This window comes from Peromyscus californicus, unplaced genomic scaffold (assembly GCF_007827085.1).
Source record: "Peromyscus californicus insignis strain IS unplaced genomic scaffold, ASM782708v3 Scaffold_15__1_contigs__length_86483966, whole genome shotgun sequence".
In the NCBI taxonomy this organism is placed as follows: Eukaryota; Metazoa; Chordata; class Mammalia; order Rodentia; family Cricetidae; genus Peromyscus; species Peromyscus californicus.
The window spans coordinates 3,133,971-3,152,307 of NW_026294447.1; the positions used below are offsets into that span (position 1 = coordinate 3,133,971).

The 18,337-nt window shown below is 40.2% G+C and overlaps 1 protein-coding gene across 1 annotated transcript; it reads left to right on the forward strand.

Moving 5' to 3' along the window:
• Positions 1-1,295: 1,295 nt before the first annotated feature.
• Polr1f (RNA polymerase I subunit F) lies at positions 1,296-17,521 on the forward strand. The gene is made up of 4 exons (XM_052738316.1): positions 1,296-1,588; positions 5,442-5,583; positions 13,692-13,900; positions 14,433-17,521. The coding sequence occupies exons 1-4, from the start codon at positions 1,344-1,346 to the stop codon at positions 14,818-14,820; spliced, it is 984 nt and encodes a 327-aa protein (XP_052594276.1). The 5' UTR covers positions 1,296-1,343; the 3' UTR covers positions 14,821-17,521.
• The last annotated feature ends 816 nt before the right edge of the window (positions 17,522-18,337 follow it).

Here is an 18,337-nt window from a genome sequence, read left to right on the forward strand (position 1 = left end):
GGTGGTGATCAACAGCTCTTTATTTGGACTTAAGACTCACTCGGCAGAAAGGAAATCATGCTTAGTAATGGAAACCTAATCAACTATCCATGGCTTGTGATATCATGGATCTTGGAAGAGAATCTACAATTACCACTTCCCTAAACAGCCAAACCCCTAACTACATTCTAAATATTTGTCTTTATATCCACAGATAAGTGTAGTCCTCACCCCTCATCAAGGAAACTTCTCTTTGTAAAAGATAACGACCATTTCAGAAACCATCAATCAAAAGATAGAGTTGTGGATTCTGGTCTAAACTGATACATCTACAGTACAGTTCTGCACCTAAGGCTTAGGGATCATTGCTGAAGAAGGAGAGGGTTGTAAGGCCCAGAGAACAGTTTAGTTTGGGCCGTTAGGACAGTGCTGTCCAAGTGAAGTTTTGTTTCCTCTTTGAGTAATACAAGCCCTCCTGCCGATTTGATTGATGTCTGGCTGTACAACAAAAAGCCCAAGGCTAGTAGCTGGGCTTAGCCACGTGAAAAGCATGGCATGACACCCTTCACAGTGATTCAGCAGAGGAAGAGGGAAGCCAGATTGGAGAGAGATGGTGGTCCCAGGGCAGTTGTTGCCTTTTGAGAGTCGTGACCTGTTGTGTAGGCCTGGGTTCACCACAGAAAATATACTCCACTGATGTTTCCGCTTCCTTATTGAACAGCTTCAGTTTATAAACATTTATCAGGCACTCCTATTAATAGTCATGCTAAATCCAATAAAGCAAATATTTAACCGGGCAAAGTGGCACATGCAGTTTATCCCAGCTCTCCTGAGGCAGAGGCTGGCAGAGCTCTAAGAGTTAGAACTAAACCAGCTTGTGAGTTTCAAGAGGCTTTAAACACAGTGAGTTTCAAGCCAGTTAAAGCTACACGGAGAGACGCTTTCTAAAAGCAAAAAAGCCAAAACACACAAAAAGAAAATACTAATTTACTAGAGCTTGGCCTAGCATTGAAAACAAGTGAAGAGCTGAAAAAAAAATCAGGCTACACTGGGCCTCTGCCTTTGTAGGTCTGAGTGCCCCGGTCAAGAAAATCAAACTTCTCCACCTAACAGCATACTTCTCAGTGAGGAACGATCCACATCTGCCTCTGGATTTCCATGCTCAGTGGGTACCATAGCCTCCGCGTCGTATCTGGCTTTGGGAAAGAGCAGCTGCCCTCTGCTGGTCACACCTGCGTACTGCAGCCTTAGAGATAAAATCCCCGGGCCCGGTCGGTCGCTGGTTGATGATGTAAGCCGCGCGTCGGAGGCGGGGCAGAGATGTGGCGTCAGCCGTGCGCGCCGCGAAGCGCCGGTCGAGCCGCATGGCTGCGGGCTGTGCGCAGTCCCCGCGGCCCAAGGCGGCCGCCGTGGCGGGTCAGGCCGGGGCTCTGCCCTGCCTGGAGCTGCCGAGCTACGCCGCGGCGTGTGCGCTGGTGAGCAGCCGCTATTCCTGCCTGGTGGCCGCCCCGCACCGCAGGCACATCGCCCTGTCGCCCCGCTACCTGAGCAGGAAGCGCACGGGCATCCGCGAGCAGCTGGACGCCGAGCTCCTGCGCTACTCCGAGAGGTACGGTCTCTGCGTCTCCCGCCAGCCGGCGGCCCCGACGGTAACCCCACGGCGCCGCGGAAGCACGCTCGCACGGGCTTGTGAACCTTCGCCCCAGGCGTCCACAGCCGCGGTCGGCGCCGGGGCCGCAGTGTGGTGGCCCCGCTCCTGGGGATGAAGCTGACAGCAAGCGTGACCGACCGCGGCGGCCGTGCCGAGAGCAGCCCCAGGGTGGAGACTAGGAGTGCCCGGTGTCTAGGGACCCGATAGGCTGAGCTTTGTAAAAGTTTCATTTAGCCACTTCCGGGTGTGTTCTCCGTATTAGTGAAATTTTGCCGTCAGTACTAGATTCTTTCTCCTACCTTGGAAGACAGCATATAAACATTAAGTCGTTTCATTGCAAAGCATAGGCGGATTTGTTGTGCTTAGGGTAATTTCTCGAGGTTTTCTTCTCTAGGGTCCAAATGGGGATGCATGATGAATATCACCTTTTGCCTAGTTTTCTTTGTAGGAACAGTTTATTCAGTTCTCTAGACATAAACAAAGTAAACTAGTATATTTATATTGAGATACTCAAGAGTAACTTGAAGAAAAGTCTCAGAATTAAGTCTCAGAATTTCAAGGGGAAGTGATAATGCCCCTTGTGATGATGCACAACTAACTAATTTGGTGCAAAAGGAGGCGAAGCTCTAAGACTGAGGAATATGGGTTCCTGAGACATCATTGTCCTTCAGTAATTCTGTGGAACTTCAGAGTTGCAGGGATTTCCGTGGTGACTGTTCTTAGGCAAATTATCTAAAGCTGTTATTACTTCTATTACTATCAAGGCTGCCTAGAATAATACAGCTTTCTCTAAGCAGCAGTACATATCTGTGTGTCTGTTATGTCTTAGGTAGTTGGATAGAAAGACAAGTAAAAGTATGACCCTACTTCCAAGGAGCTTTGAGCTCTTGTGGGGATATAAATGTAAGCCAAATCCAGAGAACTGTTAAATTTGACAGACCTAAATTAAGTTATATAGAGAGAAGTGAAATTAGATACTGTAACTCATGAGAACAACACAGTACGATGGTAGTTAGATGGTAGCGTTCCAGCCAGTGAGTGGCGTAAACAGAAGCTAGTGTACTCGGACCAGAGGACTGTAAGTAATGTGTAACTGCGGTGAAGTTTTGTTGGGGGGAACGCATTGAGTGCTGTTGGATTCCTAAGTAAAGTGTCCTAAGTAAAGTGACTCAGAAGGTGGCTGTTACATTCCTCCCCCTCTGCCTGTACCTGTTTGTTTTTATTATTGTTTTATTTTGTTACTGTTTTTTTTTCTATTCTCGATTTATTTGTGTGCATGAGTGTTTTGCCTACATGTTTATATATGTACCATGTGCATGCCTGGAGCCCTCAGAGGAAGGCATCAGATCTTCAGAAATTGAAACTATGGATAGTTGCTGGGAATGGAACCTGGGTCCTTTGCAGGAGTAGCAAGTGCTCTTAACTCTTGAACCATCTCTCCAGTCCCATGTTTTTGATTCTTAAAACACAGTTATTGCTTTTATCCACTTATTAGCCTCCAGCTGAGACTTGGCACTCCCTTGAGAGTCCCAGAGACATGGCCAGATCTGCGATTTAAGAAACAATTTCGAATTAGATGATAGTTTAAATAGGGTGAGGCGGTAGACACAGATCAGTCAGCAATTTTTGTGATTATCTCAGGGGAGCGATTAGAGGGTTTGAAAGACTTAAGAATATACAAGGCGATCATTAAATATGAAAACACAGGGAGTTACGTTACATAGTATTCTAACCCGTCATTTCATCCATTAGAGGAAAATTAATCTAGAAATGTATAATGGAAGCTATTATTCCAGGTGAGAAACTGATAATTTCTGTAGCAGAGTTGGATAATGCAGCCATGTGGGATAGAATATACTCTTAAATTTATCCGGATACCCCCCCTTCCTTGTTACTAACAAGGTATGCTAAAAGAAACCTATTTTTTTTCAGTGCAGATTAGGTTCCAGTATTATTCGAGTATTAGTTAAGAGTATTAATAAAGCAAGGAAGGGACAAAACATTGAAAAATTGGGAATTGTATTATAATATTAATTAGCCATTTATCATGTATAGTTTATGTTTTCAGACTTGTGGGCAGTCCCGTAGCATCAGTTGGTCTGTGTCCTCTTTAAATTAAGAGGAGAGAGAGAGAGAGACACCCAGGCTCCCATGCTTGCTTAAGTCATGTCAGCAGCGTTTCCGGTCTGACCGACTTTCCTTTCTTTCTCGGTGGCAGGATTTTTCTAAAAAGGTATCCCATTTCAACTTTGGACTATTCTCTTAGAGAAAGTAAGTGGTTTTCTGAAATCACATTGTAACTTATAAGTTGAACCTGTAAGAGGCCATTTGTGGGGGAAATGAAACAAAACAAAGCCCATTCTTTTCCATTTGGCATCCTTGAGTTATTTAAAGACATCAAGTGCATTCTCTCATAGTAGTCCCAAAGAAGTCTTAAATGCTCAAACTACATGTCCCTTCAACGTGATTTAGTTGTCCCCATATGTCCTACGTGAGATTGCCATGTGGACTGGATAACTACTCAAGATTTTGTTTTGTTTTGTTTTGTTTTAATAAAGAGAAAAGAGAAAAAGACATATAGTGTTAGGGTGTCTTTCTTCGAATGTATGACTTTTGGTAAGATATTCTAGGTAGTTCCCAAAGGTTTTATGGGTTTGCACAAATTCTTTTAGCCTTTCAGTGGTCATAAAAATCTTTAGTGTTGTTGAACCCTGTGGAACTTAGCATCCCCTTAGAAGCAATAATTTGTAATGTTTTCTTTACTGTTATGAAAATATTGTTCACTATGCTGAAATGAAATTTAAAGATTAACACAACCTACATAATTAAAAGTTTTACGTGGTGTTCCAGCCTCATAAACTGTTTCATTACACGACATCAAGCATAACTGCCTGGGAAGACTGGAGAAGTTAGATGCTTCTGCACTTATACATACGAATTGCTGGATAAGTGTTGTGATCACAAAATGAGCATTGATCCAGGCATTTTGCGTTTAGAGCTCAGATAAACATGCTGTATCTACAGTTATCTGTGCTTTGATGAAAAGTCCCACAAAACAGTCTTGTTGGATTTAAGTATTACTCCATTCTCAGCAATTTTTTAGTATGTTAAGAGCGTGCAAAGTCGACAGATGACTTTATGTTGATATATTTATTTTTAAATGTAAATTCTGTCCCCAGCAATTTATAAACAGGTTTGTCCCTTATTCAAGAGTTGTGCATAAAGGCTGCTTGCACACGTTTGAACTATTCTGTACATAGCAGACTTTCTTTGCTGGCTTTTGAAGTATCTGTGGTAGATAATGTCAGAATTTCCCGTAGCCACTCATACAAGTACCTAGATGTTTTCCTCGCCTAGTCCCATGATTTCTCCTAGTGGTTGATTCACAGAGGTAACATGTAAGGAAGTATCAGTTCATTGCCAGTGCATAGTTCTGAAGACCCGTGTTGATGGTCACTTTAACTTAACTAAGACATAGGAATTGTTTTTGGTAAAGTGTTATTGCTAAAATCTGCTATTGTTAGCTAGCCTATAACCTACAAGACTAGGTGATGCATTATGTTTTGGGAATGGCTGGTATATCAGGGAGATATAGTAGATCAGTATGATTATCTTTTTTTTTTTTTTTTTTTTTTTTGAGACAGGGTTTCTTTGTATAACCCTGGCTTGTCCTGTAACTAACTCTATTGACCAGGCTGGCCTTGAACTCAGAGATCCGCCTACCTCTGCTGTGTGCCACCATTGCCCAGCTCCAGTATGATTATCTTTAAAAAGGATTAACAATATCTTTTTTTTTGTTTGTTTTAAACAGCCTTTTAGGTGTCCCTATTGCATATGATAACATCAGAGTTATAGGTGAACTGGGAGATATTTATGATGATCAAGGACACATTCATCTTAACATTGAAGCAGATTTTGTTATTTTCTGCCCTGAACCAGGGCAGAAGTTAATGGTATGTACATCATTTTTTCTTACTTTCTTGATATAATTTTCTCTGTATGTGCTCCTACCCTGACCTATCACCTTTCCTACTCCCTAGTAATCACTATTCTACTTCCAGGTTGATTTTTAAAATGAATTTTAGTTCCCACATGGAAGAGAATCTGTACTTGTCTTTTGATGTCTGGTTTAATTCTCTTAACATGATGCACTACAAATCGCAGGGCTTCTTCTGCGGTGTGGGGACCAGCCCCCACCTTTAACAGAGCTCCTACGAGGAGGTGCTGTGGGATGTTCTGTATGGCAAATGTGTTGCTAATTAGTCAATAAATAAAACACTGATTGGCCATTGGCTAGGCAGGAAGTGTAGGCGGGACAAGGAGGAGAATAAAGCTGGGAAGTGGAAGGCTGAGTCAGAGAGACACTGCCAGCCGCCACGATGACAAACAGCATGTGAAGATGCCGGTAAGCCACGAGCCACGTGCCACGTGGCAAGGTATAGATTTATAGAAATGGATTAATTTAAGCTGTAAGAACAGTTAGCAAGAAGCCTGCCACGGCCATACAGTTTGTAACCAATATAAGTCTCTGTGTTTACTTGGTCGGGTCTGATGGCTGTGGGACTGGCAGGTGAGAGAGATTTGTCCTGACTGTGGGCCAGGCAGGAAAACTCCAGCTACAAGGAGGAGAGAGGAATAAGGAACTTGAAGATAGAGTGATGGGCCTAGCCCGGAAGGAGAAAGACAGAAACACAGGATAGCTTCAGGAGGACCTGGATCAATATCCAACGGCCCAGAACTTTATTCAAAAGGGCTTTTTATAGCAATGCCAAGGGGAGGGGCAAAAGACCTCTCCCTTCTAGATACAGCCAAGTGCAGACCCTTCCACACACTTGGTACCTCGGCCCGTGGCCCAATCATCCTCTTACGCAGTCTTGCTGGGTAAAGCCAGCTCAGATCTCCCCAGGAAGCCTCTGTGGGTTCCAACACTATGGATATGTATGTGTATTACACAGTATTGTGCTATGTACACAAACTAATTATTCATTCATCCTTGACAGACTTGAGGATTGATTCTGTGTCTTAGCTATTGTGAATAGTGCCATGTAAACCGTGGGTATACAGGCATTTCTGTTCTGTGTTGATTTTATTTCTCTTGGATTGTTACAATCATATGGTAGCACTACCTTTTGTTTTTAGAAACTTACATCCTGCTTCCCATGTCTGTTCATTTACATTCACACCAGGAGCTTGTATGAGTTCTTTTCTCTCACACTCTCCAGCATGTAATTTTGTTGTTACTCACTGTTGTAGGTAGAGTATTGAGTCGTTTTCTTGTTGTTATAACAAAATACTTGACAGAAACAGCTTGAGGGAGGAAAGATTTTGTTTGGCTCCTACTTTACTTGGCAAGGAGGCACAGAGCACAGAAGTTTTCATCCTGCTGGGCCAAGAAACAGAGAAAGGAGTACTAGAACCTAACTTGATTTCTGCTTTTCTCCTCTTATTCTCCTTGGGCCCTGGCCCTGGGTCTGCTCCTATCCAGGGCTGTTTTTTGTAGCTTTGTTAATATTTTTTGGAAACGGTCTCATAAACACACCCAGTAGTGCCCCACAGTCTACGAGGTTAATTCTAAATCCTGTCAAGTTTTGACAGGGAGGATTAGCTATTGCAGATATCTCACTGAAATTGTGATTTGTATTTCCCTTTCGAGCATTTCCCCCATGTGTTTATTGGCTGTCTCTGCTTCTTTTGGGGTGTGCCTAATCAACCATTTGCCTCTTTTTAATTGACTTACTTTCTAGTTCTTTGTTCTTTATATTCTGGATGTTGACTCTCTGTCACATGAACAACTGGCAAACATTTCTCCTGTCATGCATGCTGTCTCTTTAACTCCTGCCTGTTTCCTTTGCTGTGCAGAAATATTTGAGTTTTATATAATCACTTCAATTACAGTTCTTTTAAGTGTTTTTGCTTTTTTTTTTTGTGCTTTGGTTGTCCTGTCCAGAACAGTCACTGTCTGTATGTCTGTCTGACACATTTCTCCTGTTTTCTTGGGAAGTCAGAGTTTTGTATGTGGCATTAAGGTCTTTCTTCACCCATGTTGAGTTGTTTTTTATGCATTTGTTGATCCAGTTTTGCCAGAACCATTTGGAAAGGCTGTTTTTGGCACCTTGGTAAAACTAGCTGGCTGCAGTGCCTGAGTTTATTTTATGGTTCTGTTTTGCATCAGACTGTGTATCTGTTTTCATGACACTATCATACTATAGTTTCTTGTGTTCTGAAACGTGACTAGAATATTGTTTTATCACCTTTGTTCCTCCTTTCTAAGGATTGCTTTAGCTGTTCTTTGTCTTTCGTGTGTCTGTATGAGTTAAGGATTTTCTTTTCTAATCCTGTGCAGAACATTGTTAGTCATTTGATATCAGACTGTAGATTGCTTCTAGTAGTGTGGTCATTGTGACAGTATCGGGTCTTCTAGATAGGAACTTAGGGGGCCTTTTTGTTGTTGTCTTTGCTTTCTTTCAGTGGGTTTTTCTTTACATCTCCTTAGTGAAGTTTATCACTGAGTAGGGTTAATTTTATTTTTTTCAGCAAATTTATTATACTGTATAGAAAAGCTACTGATTTTTTGTGTTTCTTTTTATATGTGCTTTTTTTTTTTTTTTTTTTTTTTGGTTTTTCGAGACAGGGTTTCTCTGTGTAGCTTCTTTGCACCTTTCCTGGATCTTGCTCTGTAGACCAGGCTGACCTCGAACTCACAGAGATCCACCTGCCTCTGCCTCCCGAGTTTATATGTGCTATTTAACTGAATTCATTTGTCAGTTCTAAAAATTTGTGGAGGCATTAGGTTTTTCTATGTATTGAATTATCCCTTGCCTACACATGGGGATAATTGAGACTTTCCTATAGGTGTGCTGCTGTGGAATTACCTTGTACACTATAAAGATTTGACACTTGATTTGGTTTAATAAAACACTGATTGACTAGTAGCCAGGCAGGAAGTATAGGTAGGGCGACCAAACTAAGGATGATGGGAAGGAGAAGGATGGAGTCAAGGAGTCACCAGCTAGATGCAGAGGGAGCAGGAGATGAATGTGCCATGCTAATAAAGGTACCTCCATGTGGGAGAGCGTAAATAAGTAATATGGGTTAACTTAAAATGTAAGAGCTGGTTAGTAATAAGCCTGAGCATTTATAAGTCATATAAGCTTCTGTGTGGTAATTTGGGAAGCAGCTGCCAGGTATTTGGAACAGGGTATTTGGGAACAGAATATTTGGGAACAGGGTATTTGGAACAGGCGGTTGGGACAGGAAAGGTCTGTTTACAGGCCTTCTGTTTCATTGTAGCGCCTACTTGCTCTGGCTGGTTTCTACTACTGTATGAAGGAGGGCAGTGAGAATGGATACGCTTGTATTATTTCAGGTTTAATAGGAAGTGCTGTTCCCCCTTCCAGTGTGTTGTTGGCTGTGAATTGACATGCATAAGTCTTTATTGTGTCTTTCTAACTTCTTAAGGGCTTTTTATCATGAAGGAATGTTGAAAATTATCAAATGCTGTTTCTTCATCTGTTAAGATGATAATATGATTTTAATCCTTCATTCTATTTGTATAATTATGTTTGACTGGTTTGTATATACCATATAATTCTTAAGTCCCTGTAATAAAACTGGTTAACTTGACCATGTTACATGAGTTTTTGATAACACTCTTACCTTCAATTACAGTTAATCTAAGGGATTTTTCAGTCTGTGTTTACCAGGAAACTGAATTACTTGCTTTCATTTTGTATCATTTTCAAGTTTTGGTAATAAGGTAATATACACAGAATGAGTACCTACCTTTTCGTTTATACAGCAAAGCTTGAGAAGCACTGATGGTAGTTCTTACTTCTTTATAGAAGACTTTTTTTTATTACCAGTTCAGTGTCATTATTATGGGTCTATTCCAAGGGACTTTTGGTTCAACTTTACTAGGTCATACATGTCCAGAAATTTGTTCATTTCTTTTAGGTTTTCCAATATGTTAGCATACAATGTTTATTTAGAAATAATCTCTAACAGTCTTTTCATTTCTTACTGTAGTAACAGTTGGAATGTAATTTTGTTTTTCACTTTTATTTGCCTCTGCCCCAATTCCCAGTTATAGTTTTACCAATCTTGTTTACCTTTTCTAAGAACCAGTTCTACTCTGGTCTTTATCATCATTTTCCTTCTGATTTTGGATTTGATTTGTTCTATTTTCTAAGATTCTGAGATATATTATTAGTATGCAAGTTCCTCCCTAGGACCTATGACCTCCCAAGCCATAGGCTTTTGACCAGGTTTACAATACGGACATTAATTCCCTCCTGTGGAGCAGGTCTCAAATTCTAGAAGATAAAAGGTGGTCACTCCCATAGCACTCTTGCCACTCTTGGATCTGCCTGGTAGGTCAGAATTGTAGCATGCAGAGTCCACTAACTGGGTAAGACTATTGATGATGCTCCCCACATCAGCTCTGGCACTGTGAAATCTAGCCAGCAAAGAAGTTTTGAGATCAGTTCCAGTTTGATTTCTCTGTGTCCTGTAACCAAAGTCTGTTGCATCTTAAGCGATAGGGTCTTACTATCTAGCTCTGGAGGGCAGCCAGCAGCAGTGGCAGTGTTCTCTGTTGCTTTGGCAGTCACTGGGTCCTCCCTGACCACTGACTCATAGGGAAACGTCTCATACTTGGCTCTGAGATTTTCCTTTAATAACCTTTCATCTTCTGGGGGAAGCACTGCTTGCCCCCATTCAGAGTATTTCTATTAAGACTCCTTAAAGAAAAAGAATATGCATACACTTAATTGGTTTACAGAGCAATAGGTTTCCATATGGTTCTTTTTATTTGCTTCTTCATTCAGTTTTAAATACTCTTAGTTGATTCTTTTATTTATCTCTGCAGATTGATAGAGTACTATATTGGTCCCTTTTGATCCTGCTATTCTCTTTTGTGTCTAATGCTGTAATGACAGTTGCTCTTTGACACACTACCTTTTACTTACCTGAGTGTTTTGTCTGTGTGTATGTCTGCAGAGGTCAGAAGAGGGCCTCATGCCCTGAGACTGGAGTTACAGATGGTTGTCAGCTGCTGTGTGAATGCTGGGAATCAAACTCAGGTGCCTGAAAGAGTAGCCAGTGCTCTTAACCACTGAGCCCTCCCTCCAGCCCTCTTTACTGAAACACAGAACATAAAATAATGTGGCCATCCATACAGTACAAACTAACAAATAATAAAAATAAGATGAAGATTTTTAAAAAGAAGAAAAAAGAATAAATAATAAAATAAATAAAAAATACAAATAAGAATGTCAATTTCAATTAAAACAATCCAACAACAACAACAAAACCAACCAAACAAGCAAATAAAATAAAACAACAAAACAGAAAACAACGAAAAAACCCCACTTTGCTCCTCCGTCTTTGCCTGTCCATTCATCTAGTGGCACTGGGAGCTGCTGTGTATCATGCGGTAGACCCTTTTGTCCAAACAGCTTTCCTTGCGAATGTTCACTATGTAATGTGTTGTATTCATTCCACTCCCCTAACTCCTCCCAGCTCCTCCTCATCTCCCCTACCCAACTTCATGCTTCTCTCTTTTTTTAAATTCAATTTGTGTTGGCTGACTCCCCTGGACATGGGGCCTGCCTTTGAATGTAGTTGGTATACTAGGTATTTCACTGTTAAAGAAAACTGACTTTCCCTCTCCAGGAGCAATCAAATGCCAATGTCTCCTTATCTGGAGTGGGACCTTGTGCCCATCACCCCTCTTCTGAGCTGGGATTTTGTCTACCTTGGGCTTATACAGGTCTTGTCCATGCTGTTGTAATACACATGTTACAAGATGCAACACACATGTCTACTCACTCCAGATAGGAAGCCCATGATAGACCAAAGTATGGATATCACTCAAGTCCAACTTGGTGAACCAGTGAGTATTATTGGGGTTACTTACAGGAACATGGGTGACGAGTTACAGGAGCAGAAGTGACTCATTCAGCTATGTCACCAAAGTCTACCACAGCACAGATGACAGCTCACAACCTGGGAGCCTGGAGCACACTGCATAGACTGCAAGGAGCTTAAGAGTTGGAGAGTGTCTTTTCCAAGCAACTTAATTGGTCTTAATGTCTTCCAGGCAGCTCATCTGCTTTCTACTTCTTCCAGATCTCAGTCTTCATGACAGTTTGCCTCGTCTGAGTCGTCTTTGCAGCTTAGCATGTTTGGGAATGATTCTCAGCAACCTTTATTGTTTACTCTTGGGAGGGAGGGACCCAGTGAATCTCATCAGTTTCAGGGACTTCCTGAAGTTATTTTAGGTTGTTCATTTTCTTGCTTGTGGAGCTTCCCTGTACAATGAAGTGTTTAGTCTTGTAGGTTTTCACAAACATACTGTGCTATCTGTTCAACATTATGCAGAGTACTTGGGTTGCCCTGAAGTTTCCCTGTGCAATGCCTCCTAATTTTCACTGTTCCCAGCAGTTCTTGACAGCCATTGATCTTTTTCCTGTCTACAGTTTTGCCTTTTCTAAGATGCTAGATGCTTTTTAAATTACACCCATTTGTTGTGTGTGCTTGCACGTGCTTCAGTGTGCTAGTACCATAGCGTGCACACAGAAGTCAGTACAACATGCAGAGTCAGCTAGCTCCTTTGACCACCCGGGTCCTGGGGATCAAATTCAGGTCGTCGGGCTGGGGAGTAAGTACCTGTGCTGACTTAGCTGTCTTAGCAGCCCATATCAGATACTTACTCCAGGAGCAAGTATTCCTTACAGATTGGCGTCCTCATTCAGCAGTGTGCATTTAAGATTCTTTTCTTCCTGTCTAAAACTTGATACCTTGTTCTTCTCTGCCCCCCTCCTCCCATGCTGAAAAATAAATATCTCAGTTTGCATTTTGTGGCTGTACCATAGTTTATTTTGTTTAGAGACCATCAGAAATTAAGGGTGGGGCCGTCGGACACCTAGTCACGACAGATAAGGAAGCTTCATATTTGGTCACATTCTGTAACAGTTTGTTATGTATGCATGGCCACATTATTTTATGTTCTGTGTTTCAGAAAATGCATCTTTTAGATTTTTTTTTTTTTTTTTTTTGATTTTTCGAGGCAGGGTTTCTCTGTGTAGTTTTGCATCTCTCCTGGAACTCACTCTGTAGCCCAGGCTGGCCTCGAACTCACAGAGATCTACCTGCAGAGGCCTCCCAAGTGCTGGGATTAAAGGCGCGTGCCATCACCGCCCAGCAAGGTTTTCATTCTTATACTTTATGCGTGTTGATTCCTGAATTAGAGTAAAAACTAAATTTCATGGAAAGCTTCATTTTTTTTTTTTTTTTTTTTTTTTTTTTTTGGTTTTTCGAGACAGGGTCTCTCTGTGTAGCTTTGCGCCTTTCCTGGAACTCACTTGGTAGTCCAGGCTGGCCTCGAACTCACAGAGATCCGCCTGGCTCTGCCTCCCGAGTGCTGGGATTAAAGGCGTGCGCCACCACTGCCTGGCGGAAAGCTTCATTTTTAAGTCTTAAAATCACATAATACTTTTAAGTTTTTCTGATTTAGCCAAGACTTGGTGTTCCGGGTTGGTAAAGAATAAACTATCTCCTAATAGAACTGTTTATAGCATATTAATTTGAATTAGTAGAATATGTAATTGTGAGCTTTGGAATTCAATCTGTCTATAGAAATATTAATCTGTACCCAGCTGCATATGCTTCTTGTCTTGTTGTGATAGCACATCACAGTGCATTCCTCTCTTGATTTCAGTGTGCTTAGAGTTATCTACTCCCTGGGTACCCTGCAGTGGGAACTCAGGCTTCTTTGTCCTGTCCCCCCAACCCCCAACCCCCACCATATATTAAGGCAGGACTGACTTATTTGTTGCTTATCCATTTATAGTAGACAATGTAATTATTTAATACAGTTTAAAGTTTTTAAGTTTTCTAAAATTGTGCTTTGCTATGACATGACAAGTTAGATTTTTTTTTTTTGTAAACTTTCTTGATATAAAAACATGCCATTAATCTGATACTTTCTCTTTTGAAGGTGAGTTTCAGGATTATAAAGTTGACTCTCTTCTTGATGGTGTTTCTTTTCTTTCCTTTACAGGGTACAGTTAATAAAGTATCTTCTAGTCATATTGGCTGTTTAGTACATGGGTGTTTTAATGCCTCTATCCCTAAGCCTGAGCAGATGTCGTATGAGGAATGGCAGACCTTGGAGATAAATGTAGGTGATGAACTAGAATTTGACGTATTCCGCTTAGATTCAGATTCTGCTGGAGTATTCTGCATTCGAGGAAAACTGAATGCCACAAGGTTAGTGTATGATGATTGAAATAGTAAATAGGAGACTATTGCTTTTGTATATACCAGAAGTAAATACTTTTTCTTCATCAAATGTCCCTGGTTTAGTTAATTAGCCTGGATTTAATGTTAATATCTAGGGTTTTCTTAACCAACCCCAAAGTTTGAAGCTGTGTTTGAGCTTCTATAAAAGTATAATAAAAGAAAAAAAAATAATGTTTGTTTGTTTGTTGTTAAATTTGGGCCAGGTATAGTAGCATGTTCCAGAATTCCCAGCATTCTGAAGGCTTGGACAGGAGAATCCTGAGTTGGAGGCCAGCCTGCTATCAGGAGAAAACACAAAGATCAAAAACTAGCTAGATAATTTTACCGTTGAGCTTGACATTGACAACTTGTAGATAGAACATGTGGAATTAGAGCCACGCTGACTACCTTATGTACCTTTGTTGTGCAAAAAACATAGTCTATTGAAATCGTCTTGATTTCATTTTTCCTGTCATTTTGCTTATTGCTGTTAATATTTTTAAAATCTGCTTGTTTACAGTTTGCAACTTAAGAGCTCTGTAGTTTCTGAAGATGTAGCAGAAGTTGGCATTGAAGAGGTTGCTGAAAAAACTTCAAAGAAGAAAAAAAAGAAGAAGAAGAAAGACACAGAAGCATATGCAGCAGTTGATGGTGTCACGGAGCTATCAAATTGTGCAGATGTCACTCCAGAGGAAGGAACAGACCTACTATGTGGTGATTCTGTGAATGACCTCTGTGAAGAAGAGCCTAAGAAGAAGAAAAAGAAGAAGAAAAGGGACCGGGAGGATCAGGACCCTGTTTTCCAAGCCAGTGACTCCAGTGGCTACCAAAGTGACCATAAGAAGAAAAAAAAGAAAAGGAAACACACTGAAGACATTGATGTTGTGTCACCTAAGAAGAGGCAGTGACGGTCTTTTCTGTTGTTGACATACTTACATATCGATGGATAGATGTTGGGAAAGGCAGGACATGCTGAGATATGTGGGAAGTGCACAAACACTTGATTAGTAATTGGAGGGTTTTGTACTGAAATCATACAAGTGACTGTAAATTTCAAATAAACCAGGATTATTAAGTATCATTTTATTATATACAGTAAAATGTTAACAACTGCTTTCACTCCTGTGTCAGATGTTCATGTTCTACATAAAATTTTACATTCTCAGTATTTGCCAGAGAACTTTATAATACTTTCAATTTTTTTCTGATAATAAAAATATGTCTTTAGTCAGAACATGATTTTTTTTTAAAGCTCAGTGCATTTACTAGTTTTAAATTTCCCTTAAACAGTATTTCTATTTTACTGAATATGTATAGCTAAAGAATATCTAAAACTCTTATGTACCCTGTGGCTGTTAGTGTTGAATGTATGGTAGGTGGGAAACTCATTTTCTCCTCCTAGAAGTGTGTGTGTGTGTGTGTGTGTGTGTGTGTGTGTGTGTGTGTGTGTGTGTGTGTTTTCTCTAACCCTGAGACTGTAATGGGAAGGGCTGTTAACTTTTACCTCATGTCTCTACAGTCTTCATTTTGTTATGTATGGATCATGAGCAAGATGAAGATAGGATAATGTGGTTCTTACTAATTGAAAATTTCCAGTAAGTTTTTAATGATTAGGGTTAGGCTACTAGAATTGCTTTGAGGAAGAGACAACCATTACTGCTTTTAACTAACCAAAAGGTGGTTATGAGAGGGTAAGCTGATTGAGGCTCATAATCAATCCATAGCCATGCATTTACAGATTTTAATGTCTATAATGTGTTTTATTGAGGAACAAGGATATAAAGTCAATCAAGAGATGTAATTCTTCCTCCATTAAGCAACATGGGAGAAACATTTGTGTGCATACAGCATAATTAAGGAAGTATTAAAAGGCTAGCAATTGTAGTAAATACTATGAAGAAAAGGTTGCCCACTCTTTAGTATCTGTACATACACAGGGTAGGGTTGAACCACTCTTTAGTATCTGTACATACACAGGGTAGGGTTGACTCTCCATGTCAGTCACTGCTCTTGTCCCTGACTGAGTAGCAGACACAGTGTGAACATTAATGTTTGATAAAGAGTGAATTTTGCCAACTGTTTCTTGATTTAATCTGTGGTATAGAGTCTAAGAAATGGCAGCAACTGAAGTGTGCAGGTAGAGGAGGGGAGCTCCAGATAACTGGAGGGGAAGGTCCAAACCGTCTCTCTCTGAACTATGACTCTTCCAGATTGACATGGGTTGTCATTCAGTATAAAACGGGAGATTTTAAAGAAGTACAAAAAAACAAAGATTGTAAAATGTCTTGGTATTTATATTGGGGAAATTTTAACATTTTTGGTACATTTTTGCTTAACATTTTTGCTATGGTGATTTAAGTAAAATACTAATTTTAGCCTGTTTCCACATAAAAATTGTACATGAGGCTCACATTACCTTTCTTTTGACAGTGCTATTTAGATGAATATGTAAGTTGAAAAGGGATTGAAATAAGTTTTACTGTTCGGATTTGATGTAACATATCCAGAAAATGTTCAGTAAATGTTTCCTTCGTATTTTAGGGGCTGTATATATAATTATAATTATGTTTGACACAGATAATTAATTTTAAGTCACATAATTCAAACCTTCATATATACCAAGAAAACATGTCAAAGTTTATGCTATTGATGAAAAAAGTACGTTACAGATTAGCAAAAATAATTCCCACATTATTTTTATTTTGCCTCAAATGATGCTCTTGAGTTTGAAAAGAATTTGCTTGTTGGAAGAAGTGGTGACCCCTAGGACTTATTGTCCTCATGAGTAAAGATTTTTCTCTGCATGATTGTTATATTACACCAGGGATCTAAGTGGGTATAGCCTAATCACAGTAGCCCTTTAAAATCCAAATTTTCCATATCTAGTGGCAAAAGAGGAATTGAGAGAAATACAAGCATAATAAAAACTTGATGAGAGAATCTCCCTGACTGTAAATGAAGGGGATCCTGTAACCCGAGGGTAGGAGCTAAGAGCCAACAGATAGCAGGAAAATGGTCCTACATCCACAGCTGAGTTCTGGCAGGGGCAAGAATGACTCACAAAGCAGAACACCTTGTTCCAGGTTCTGGAGTTAAATACTCAGCTAGACCTTGATGTGTGTGAGTAAAGAACCTACCTGTACCTTGAAGACGTCTTTGGGCTTTGTGTGTTCCTGTATGTGATGCATGCTGAAGCCAGGGGTTAACATTGGGTGTCTTTCTCAGTCTCTGTCCCGATTAGTGTTTGAGATGATCTCACTGAATCTTGAGCTCACAGATCCAGCTAGGCAGGCTGGCCAGTGAGCCCCAGGGATCTTCCTGTCCCTATATTCCCAGTTGCTGGGATTATGGGTATGTGCAGCTGCCAGCCTTTTTCTCTGTGAGTGCTGGGGATCAAGTCGAGGTCCTTGTGTTGCATAGCAGTTACTTAGAGGACGAGTCGTCGGTCTACTGACAATACAATTCTATATAATGATTGGTTTTCCTAATCATTTTAACTTGCTTTGTGCAGTGGCATTACATTTTTGTCTGTTAGAGCCATCCATAGGTCTTCTTTTATGGAATTTGTTTCATGTTTTGCTCTCATTAAATAGGATTTTTTTAAAAGTGTTCTAATTGGTTCTTGTTTCTGATTTCCTATATTAACACATCTGACCAGCTGTGCCAAAACATCTGTATATTCCTTAGCCTCAAAGTGCTGTTGACTTTATTTGCCGTGAGTTTGTTTTTGTTCTGTTGTTTATTCTTCTTTACTAAATCTTATAATCCCCTCCCCCTTTAACTTCCCTGGGCTTCATAAGTTAAATACTCTATATTTAATTTCCAGCATTAGTAATTGAAATATTTGACCCTAAAATGTTCCAGTTTTTCTTGTATATATCCTCTAAGTTTCCATAAGGAAACTTATTACTGAAATTCTACCTTTGAACTTTTTTACCCAAGTCTCATTTTGGAAGTATACATTATGCTGTATGATATTCTATTGGATTTGTGTGTTTGTTTTATGTGTCTCACAAAGATCTGGAACTCAAATGAGCCCAGATTTGCCTTTAATTCAAGGCCTCCCAAGTGGCTCACAGACTGCTAACTTTTAATTGCTCACTTTCATTTGTATCATGCATTGTATTCTACAATGATAAGATCTGATTTCTTCTTTTAGAAATTGAGATAATTGTTGTGGCCAGTACACAGTCCTTAAAAAGAATTTTTTTTAAATATATACTTGTAAAGAATATCTTTTTAAAACTACACGAAGCTCTGCTAGAAAGAACAGGTTTTAGGGGCTGAAGAGATGATTCAGCAGTTAAGAGGATTTACTGCTCTCCCGAAGGATCTCAGTTCAGCTCCCAGCATCCATGGCAGGGGACATACAAGTGCCTGTAACTCTACCTCTAGGGTGGCGAACATGGCCTTCTGGTCTCCATG

What these genes read in the sequence shown, in the direction of transcription:
- Polr1f (XM_052738316.1), top strand. Translation starts at nt 1,344, where the DNA reads ATGGCTGCGGGCTGTGCGCAGTCCCCGCGGCCCAAGGCGGCCGCCGTG. An exon ending in CTCCTGCGCTACTCCGAGAG is followed by an intron (nt 1,589 to 5,441) that starts GTACGGTCTCTG and finishes TGTTTTAAACAG; the next exon opens with CCTTTTAGGTGTCCCTATTG. An exon ending in AACCAGGGCAGAAGTTAATG is followed by an intron (nt 5,584 to 13,691) that starts GTATGTACATCA and finishes TTTCCTTTACAG; the next exon opens with GGTACAGTTAATAAAGTATC.